Source organism: Osmerus eperlanus, chromosome 10 (genome assembly GCF_963692335.1).
Source record: "Osmerus eperlanus chromosome 10, fOsmEpe2.1, whole genome shotgun sequence".
NCBI lineage: Eukaryota > Metazoa > Chordata > Actinopteri > Osmeriformes > Osmeridae > Osmerus > Osmerus eperlanus.
This window is the reverse complement of record NC_085027.1, coordinates 10,359,359-10,368,657: the sequence shown is the minus strand read 5'-3', so window position 1 is coordinate 10,368,657 and position 9,299 is coordinate 10,359,359. Positions and strand designations below refer to the sequence as shown.

At 43.6% G+C, this 9,299-nt stretch overlaps 1 protein-coding gene across 3 annotated transcripts in view; it reads right to left on the bottom strand.

Annotated features, from left to right (window-relative positions):
• Window positions 1-186: 186 nt before the first annotated feature.
• LOC134027704 (zinc finger protein 609-like) overlaps window positions 187-9,299 on the bottom strand; it is a 57,959-nt gene continuing 48,846 nt past the window's right edge. The window contains exons 4-9 of one of the 3 annotated variants that reach the window (XM_062470715.1): window positions 9,055-9,142; window positions 5,743-8,071; window positions 5,165-5,537; window positions 4,567-4,935; window positions 4,229-4,307; window positions 187-3,124 (exon numbers count right to left, since the gene is read on the bottom strand). In XM_062470715.1, coding sequence (XP_062326699.1) covers window positions 4,234-4,307; window positions 4,567-4,935; window positions 5,165-5,537; window positions 5,743-8,071; window positions 9,055-9,142 — 3,233 coding nt within the window. In that variant the 3' untranslated portion in view covers window positions 187-3,124; window positions 4,229-4,233. The remainder of the gene's footprint in view (window positions 3,125-4,228; window positions 4,308-4,566; window positions 4,936-5,164; window positions 5,538-5,742; window positions 8,072-9,054; window positions 9,143-9,299) is intronic. The other 2 variants (XM_062470714.1, XM_062470716.1) reach the window with 2 other exon arrangements.

Here is a 9,299-nt window from a genome sequence, read left to right as displayed (position 1 = left end):
CTCAAAAATAGACAATTGAAAGCTCTGCACTTTAGTCATAAGGTATTCCCAGGACCATTTTCAAATAACTTGCATATTGTATAAAGTACAAAGAGGCTCGCAATAATTATAGCTGCATATAATTAGCACAGCTGTTTAGTTTCTCTCTTTTAAATACGAAGGGATCCACTCACATAATAACAGATATGATTGTCTCATAAAAAGATTTATTTGTTTGCCTCAATTGCACAAGGCAAGTTACAGTATTGTATAAAAAAGAACCATGATAATGTACACTTTACACAAACGGGGGAGTGGGGGGTGAGGGGAAAACAGAGTAGAGTTGGTGAGGATGCTGAGTGCTAAGTTCCTCACTAAGAAGAGAAAGGGGTTGTAAACATCCTTGAAAGTACCGAAGACTGATATTTGGGGTATCGAGAGACGTGATTGGGAGGACCAAGAAAGGAGGGTGGAGGGGTCTGTAACATGCACTGTTTTGGCCCTTAATGGCATCAGAAAATATCTCCTAGTTTTTAGGTTACATTTTGCAGGAGCCAAATGAGAAAATTATTGTGCCACTTTTTATATAAAGGAGTAATGACAAAGTAGAGAAATAAAGTGATCAATTTCTCTAGTCATTCGCCAAGAGAATAAACACGTTTGGCTTTTCCATACATTTTATGATGCTTAATTTTCAACTTGTTTCGCCTACAAATCAACTTCTCTTTTCTTAAATTGAGATTAACTGCACTTGTCTAAACCATATATGATAATTTCACAGGTAATATCTTAATCCCTATCCAGACAATACTTCAATTGAGGTTGCCCCTGTAGATAATCTACAGACACTCAAAATACCAACAAACCAAATCTGATATTAAACATGGTTACGGTTAGGGAAAGTGGTGAGTTGGACATTTACAGAACATATAAGGAAACCCTCCAAATACAGTGTATCCCTTATCTGATGTAGAGAAACGTTCTTCTGCCACCTTCTCAGGTACATTTAGAATTATACTCCACTGATTTACAGGACAATATCACAGCTGCCTATGTACCATAACCCTACTATTTACAGTAGGGGATCTTACATGTCAAAACACTGTCACATTCAGATTTACAGGCTGGACAATCAATCTGTTTAATAATCACTCTGACAACAGAGACAAGCTAGTAGAAATACACCCAGACCTTTTGTAGTCTTGGAATGAATCTTTCTGGGGTAAGTCATGCTGTTTCAGGGGTGTAACATGAACAGTCTTGCCAATTATGTGAATATGCCACCTGACTATACTGCTCCTTCAGATATCTAAGCATTACTCTAAGCGCATGATGTTAAAATATGTGTAGTCTACCAAGTCTGTGCCACTTTAATTAAAAAGGCTAATAGATAAGGTTTAATGATCATTTAAGATGTGGCACCATGCCACAGAAAGCTCATTCAACTGGCAAAGTTTCCTGCTGGATGCTTCAATGTACTGTATTTTACCGTACTGAGCATGTATGGGAGACAGCCCACTCCATCCCACCCTTCCCCTTCCCAAGTGGAGATTTCTGAACCTAGTACACCTCTAAAACACTCAATACACTTTACCAAGCTTGCCCACAGCCACCTAAACCAGGCAACGCTATGGCATTAATGCCTGCAATTTGATGACAAGTAGATTAAATATACCATCTCCCCATTAAAAAAGTATAATTTCTCAGACACCCAAAAGCAGCAGCCCATGAACCAATGATAATTATAGATTAGAGGAGAGACTTGCAATTGAACATGGATAATGTGAGAAGTTAAGAGAGGAGTGATTTCCAGTAGAGGAGCCCTGCTGTAACATGACCATGAATCAGTTTTTTGGGGTACGTCCTCTGGAGCCTTAATCTATCAAGAGTTCAACAGGTACGCCATCTATATCGGCTCCATGTCTGGTGGAGTTACTAAACACAAGGCTGGGAAAATGTATTCCATAACAGTGGTGCAGTCAGCAGGATGCTGTTATCCTTGATGTAGCAGCTGGTTGTAGTGGTCCTTTTTTCTTCTTCTTGCTTTCCATTGCTTGCTTCCATCTCCCCTCTTCTGTTTGTTGATTCTTTGATTCCACTACTACCATTGTGGGCCAGTACTCTTTCTGCACAAATGGGAAGTTAGCATGAGCTACAGGACTGTAAATGCTCAGTGCTTTAGGTAACTCATAGACAGAGTTCAAATTGTCAAGTGCCATCTTGACTAGTGTGTTGGTGTGGATGTGTATGAGGATGTTGGTGTTTCAGAGTAAGAAGAGGGTATTGGGATTGAGATACCAGCTGAGACAGAGGACATGAATGAATCATAACCAAAGGGTAAAAAGTCATGCCGTAAGTCAACAATAAACATGTCAGTAAAACAGAAGAAAAAAACCCTAGATATTGTTAGATTGTGTGAACTGCAATCTCCTCTAATATGACTTATTCCCTGAAAAATGAACTTGGAGTTTATCATACTTTTCAAATGAAGAATCATTGGAAGTAGAAGGTAAAATGCAAACTCAAAATCTCGAAAAGATTTTGTCTGTGGATTGTATTTTCCAAACAATTTTCTCAACATGTAACCTGTATTTTGTAAGGATAAACTTTTACATCTTAAGCAACAAACCAAGGACATCAAGTTCAATCATTTCAACATGATTTACTTTTTTGTCAGTCTTTATTTTGTTTGACCCCCCCCCCCCCTTCTCTCGGCCACCCGAGCCCAATCCCCTGCCATATTCTGCACATGACAAAAAAACAACGCAGTCAAAACATTTTTTAGCTGTTCAGGCAGCCAGTCAAGTTTCTTTTTGCATGTGTTTGTCGACAGTGCAAAGACAAGAAGATATCAGCAGTTGGTTGGTTGTCTGCCTAGTTGACAGAGAGTGATGGCTTGGAACCTTGGTTGAGTGTATCAGTCCTATTAAAGTCTGGGGTTGGGAGAGGGGAGTAACGAGTTAAGAGATGCTAGGGGATGCAAGAAAAAGAAAAAAAGACCTCTGCCAGAAAATCCCGGCAGAGAACTAAAAATATAGAAACACCATTCAACTGATGTCTAAAATGGATTCTGGGAACGGACTTCCGCTCATGTGATCCAGTCACATGAATCGTTGCAGCGTTGAGGTGAGTCGGTCAGGTCTCCCTATATTAACAAAACAAACAGACATAGATACAATATTTAGATCAAAACCCCAATTAACATATTCCCAATGTTTCCATGTGGCTCATTATAAACCAAATCACACATTTCAGGCGAAAACATCCTTGAAAAAAATCTATAACAAGTTTGTTTGTGTTTAGTAAACAGTAATACAAAATATATATTCTGCAATCATTTTTCAAAGGGCTAGATTTAAATAACTATTCAAACAATATATAAATAACTCAATATCCCTGTCCTTAGAGTATGAGACCATTGCATTCTCTAATACAAGCCACATCCATAAGGATCATAATCAGAACAATGAGAGAATGTGTTCTACCACTAGAGGCCAGTGCAGGCTATGATAGCGCTGTGACTGTTGTATAGTATCACACTACAATTTCCCCTCATCACCACTGTATTGAGCTGCTGTCCTCAAAAGACCTGTTTCGGATGAACAACTGAAGGGGGCAAGTGCTGCACTGAATATTGAGGTGGGTTCTCTGGTGCATTGAGAGCTGGTTTAGAACCTTGCTCAGTGCTCTGGGAGCCTCGGCTGAGACTGGTATAACGTCAGCAGACGGAGATGGGCGCTTTGAGACACCAACCGCTTCGTTTCTTTTTCACAAGGTTGGGTGATTTTTTTTTGCAGACTACAGGGTTGACAACAATACACGTCTGACTAGGACCCTTTTTGGCCAGCATTTCCCTCCACGCCCTAGCACATCTGTCATTGAGATTACTGTTGTTTTGCTTACAAGTGTGTCACTGCATATTTGTGTCGTCCCGCCGCTTGTTTCTATCTCAGTCTTTGCTTTACAGTTCTTGTCTACGTTCATAAATAGTTTCTTTATTATATAAGTATACATGTGTATATAAGCACTCCTCTGATCTATTACATTTCATTACAGTGTACTTTACTCAGACAACTGTGGCCCAGTTTCCTAAATGCATATTACTCAACACAAAGACTAAAAAGGCCTGTCATTTGAGAATTTCTCCAAATGCACTTAATATTGATGATTGCCTCTTCCAACTAATATGTTAATATATGGGTACTATTGTTCATGTGTCTACATCTGTCTGTCTGGCTATGGGCCTTACCGTTCTCACCTCCGTGCCGGTGGGTAGAGGGAGGGGGCTGCAGCTTGCTGACTGGCAACAATAGCGGATGATGAGAGACCTGTGCGAGGTGGAACATGATTGTATGTCAGTTATAGCTCCTATATCAGTATTTATATCAGTAGTAATTGTATCAGTTATGTGGAAATCTCCAATGACCTACCATCCAGAACTTAAAATGAATAGGAAACATCTGCATCTGCAGACCTCTTAAGGTTTGAAACCTTTTTACCAACTTTAACTTGGAGGGGGACCTTCCAACACTTTAACCCCTTCAAAACAACAACAGTATCATGATCAGAGCTTATCTCAAGACTGACCTGTGCCGTAGGACAGATCATACTGCCCCGTGAGCAGTGGGTAGCCGAGGTGGTGATGAGAGGGCATGATGCGCTGGGAGGGTGAGGAGCGAGGTCTGTCCACGTCCCTCTCCCTTTCTCTCTCCCTGTCACGGTCCCCTCCACCTCCTCTCTCTCGTTCTCTCTCCCTCTCGTGGGAAGGCTTGTCACCCACCGTGGGGGATTTGCTTTTGTACTGACTGGCATGCTGGTGTAGGATATCCAGGGCTTTGGAGTCTGAGGCTGCTTTGCTCACGGTGGGGCTTGCACGGGATTTGTCACCGCCCTCTTCGCCTGCGGCCATCTTGCCGGCATAAGGAGAGAATGGGTAGCCTGCAGGCAGGTATGACCCTGAAAGTGAAATGCTGGAGTAAGTCCATGGATTAAGTAACAGATTACTGTGCTGCTCGTCAGTATTGCTTTCACGCTCATTTGTCGTCTTGGTTTTAATATTGGGTCATAACACCCTCAGAGACCTACAGCACTATAAGGCTATCAACTAAATTGAAGTGTGTTGGGGGAGTAAATTCCATTTGCAATGTGAGTAACAGTGGGTTTTATATAGCATCAAATCTCTTACCTGGATAGTTCTGCATCATTACTGAGGGCATTCCCCTGTACCCAGGATGGCTGGGGTCATAGCCCTGGCCATAGGGGTAACCGTGCATGTAGGGCATGTACCCCTGGTGCTGTGCCAGGGGGGATGAGAACTGCATGTGGGCATTGCCACGTGGGTCTTTACTCATGCCCCGGTGTTCTTCAGACATTGCACGAGGGTCTGACCCCTCTTTGCCCTCTTCTTTGGGACCACCGCTGGGTCTGGGCCTATCGTCCTTTCCTTTCCTGTCTCGCTCACGTTCTCTGTCCCTCTCGTCTTTCCATCGAGGCTGTTGTTGTTGTTGTTGTTGCGGCTGCTGGTCATCTTCTTGCTGGGGCTTCTGGTTCTCAGCGTACTAGTTGAGGTAGACAATATTAAAGCATTAAAATGGGCTGCCTTCCTACAGAAATGATACAATCCTATATAAAGGTCTAAAAACTGATAACCTAATATCCATAGGGTAAACATCATGAATACAGGATCCTAGAAATGTTTAGTGAGACACATGTTGTGCTAATGACATGTGCATCTCTGATAATATGATAAAGAAGACATTTTACCTGTCTGTGCCACATTGACTGCTCTACTCCCGTCTGTCCTCTGTAATCTAGACCTGGCTTGGAGTCCTCTTTCCCCTGGTGTCCCCCTTCATTCAGCTTTATCTTTAGCCCTTCGGACTGCTGGGACTTTGAGTCTTCTCCCTTAATGCCTCCAATGGACTTGGAAGGTTCTAAAGGGGAATCCCTAGGCTTGCCTGGAGGTTGAGGTCCCTTGCCCAAATCGGACTGACTTGGGGCTTTGGAGAGGGTAGGAGGCATGGATGCCTTCTGTTTCCATTCCTCTTTCATGGACACCTCTCGCTCTTTCATGATGGCATCTGATTTCTTTTCTGCTGCTCTGTGTTGCTCGGCCACCTGTCGCTGCCGCTCCTCGTACTGTTGTCGGTAGGCTGGGTTAGTGTTCAGTAAGTGGTTGTGATAGGCCTGGTCTGGATGGTATGCATATGGGGGAACGTAAGCGTACTGGTTGTAGTACAGTGGTTGCATGTACATGTTGGATCGCTGCTGGATTACTGAGGGTTGATGTTGTGGCTGACTAGAAGCAATGATGTCAGCTTTGCGATCTTCATGTGGTTCAACCTTTATCTTCTCCTCCCCCTGGTCCTGATCTTCCTCCCTTTTGACTTTGACCTGACCTTCTGCCATTGGTGTTCCTGGGTTGGGCCCACCCGGACTGGCGTTGGTGTAGTTTGGCGAGTAGTATGTCTCATAGTTAGCGTAGTAAGGGGAATCCTTATTGGACGTCTGGTTGGGGAATAGGGTTTTCTTGGCGCTTTCCCTGATGGCTTGGTCTTCAGTCTTGACTTTGACACCTTCTACTTTCCCCTCCCCATCCTCTCCAGCATCTGATATATCAGAGTATGCTGGGCTGTTGGTCTTTACTGAGGAGTTGTCAGCACCATTTTGGGTTACAACATGGAGTGGTGTTAAGGGCTGTGGCATCCCTGTGCTATCAATTCGACTGGCCACTCCAATGGATGGACTTGGAGAATTGTCAGTGAAGCTGTAGATTTTATCAGCTTCAGCCTTGATGCTGGCTAATCGACTCTGGTGGGGGTCAGAGGAGCCATTGAGGAGTCCGTCACTTTTGCTTCCTGGATCGGAGGATTCAGAATATGGGCTTTTTCCATCCTCTGGTTTCCCGCCTTTCCCTGGAGGTTTGGGGCTATCTGCCTCCTTCCCAACATCTTTTTTCTTTTTGTCCTTCTTTTTCTTGTCCTTGGAGCCATTAGATGCAGGGTTCAGGGAAGGATCTCCCATATTGGGGGGTTTAGGCTGAGCACTTTTCATTTGGGGGCTTTTGGGAACCCCCTGCATCATTGGAGACATCCCTGGAGAAGCATTGGGGTTTCCTGCAGAGAAGGGTGAGGCCTGGAGGGAGTATAGCTGCTGGGACGCTACAGTGCCTTGTGGTGGGGGGGGCCTGGATGTCTTCATAGTCTTCTGTGCAAGTTTGTCAGACTTGACGCCACTGCTGGACTTTTTTGAGCCTCGCTTTTCCTCCATTCCATCATTGCTAGCTTCATCAGTCAGACAAGGCCCATCATCACAACCTTCCATTGGTGTTCCACCAGCTTCTGGGTCTGCTTCACCGCTCTTCTTTTTACTGGCTGACCGTGAGCCAAACTTGCCGGGGGATGGGGACTGACTCTGTGCGTCAAAGCCTCTACCTTTGGGAGTGACCGACCGTGCCGGAGAGAGGCAGCCTTTCTGGCTTATGGAGGCTCCATTGCAGTTTCCTGGATCAGGATGGAGAGTGGAATCCTCCCCGTACTCACTATCCCCATCCAGGTCCAGCTTAATGTCATCATCATTGTGGGCACGAGCTTGGTGGTATTTGAGACCATTGATGTGCTTGTACTTTTTGTTGCAGTTGGGGTGTGGGCAGTCAATAAGGGCTGGCGAAGGGCAATTGCGGTCTAGGGGTGGTGGGAGGGGTTCAGTCTTAATAGAAGGGATGGGGACAGAGGGCAGTATGGCGCCTCCACTATTGGAGTTTGTGCGCATGCGCTTGTTGCCTTTGGTGTCCTCTGAACTGGAATTGGGTTCCATGTCAGAGGTGGGTTTGGTCTTGCGCTTGCTGGCTGAGGAGGGGCTGGCCTTGATGTCCTCTGTGTTGCTGTTGGGTGGCGTGCGGCGTTCCGACGAGGGTTGACTGCCCCGTCTGCCCTTACTGTTGGACGCGGCCCGGGTCTTATTGCTGTTGTTGCCCTTGTTGTCCGATGAATTGCTGTTCTCATTTATGGGTGTGTTGCTGTTAGGCCTTATCCGCTTGCCTCGTCCTCGCCCATTCCTCATTTCCAAGTCACTGGTGGGGGATTCACAGAACCTAAATGCGTGAAAAATATACATTGGTATAATACATGAATGAACAAAGAATGACTGCAAATGGAGTGATGACTTAATAATTCTTCATAATCAAATGCATTACTAATTGTTTTACAGGTGAACATTAGGACAACATGCAACACAACCATAACTAATAAGTATTAGTACAACAGTGTGCAAAGAAAAATAGGAAAACAACATCAATTCCTTACTCATGGCAATGAAATGCTAAAACGAGGCCTCTTCACACCTGCCTTGTAATCATAACTTCATTCATATCCCCATGTCTCTTTAATTCTAATGTAATTATCTTTCTGAGCAACAGAGAAGGTTAGTAATCTGTGACAAATAGACATTAGGCTGCAATGAGTCATAGTTTCCTCCCTGAGTTTCTTGACAAACAATTTCAACAGCAGCAGGAGATGCAAATACATCAGTAGGGTGACAGAGGCTCAGATTTAAGACTCATTACTTATCTGAAACAGGAAAATGATTATGTTCAGTCTACTAAGTTTGACAAATCTATTTTTCAAGTTAAAAAAAGAAGAGAAAAAGTAGATGTGAGTGTGAGTCAAACAAAATACTTTTCTAATAAATATAAAACACCAGCACCTCAAGAAATAGGCCTAAATTGCATGGACCAGGCTCAGGGCTGATATTAACAGATTAATGAGATGCACTTAATGAAAAGTTCAGGCAACTAAGTGCTGGTATGATAAAGTATAGAGTGAGAGCAGTGAGTGATGATAGTCTGCAAAATAAAAATAAATATTCTTGGAAATTCAACACCATCGTTGAAGAACAGTAAATAAAATATAAAACATGGTGGTAAGGCAGACTTCTATTGATTTTAATCCAACAACCTGATGTGTCTTACACTGCAGTATCATATGATTCACTTGTTCAGCATATTGTTAAGTTTATATTTGAGTCTCAATGGACTCTTGGTGCTTCCTGGTTTTCATGCAAGGAGAGAAATCTTACCTTGGCGGAGCCCAGTCATGCCGTGTGCAGTCTAAAAGGGTGCCAACATACGTCTTGTTTCGCCAGGTGACATTAACCACCAGCATGCCTGTAAATGATAAGAAAAAAAACGAAACAATGTCTGAGCTTTGCTTACTAGTATTTTCATTTATGTGACAGTCTATAAGACCACTTAAATCAGTGGACACAATAATGCAGTAGGCCTCAAATCCCATTTAAGCTATACCAATAGTTGTTAGCTGAAT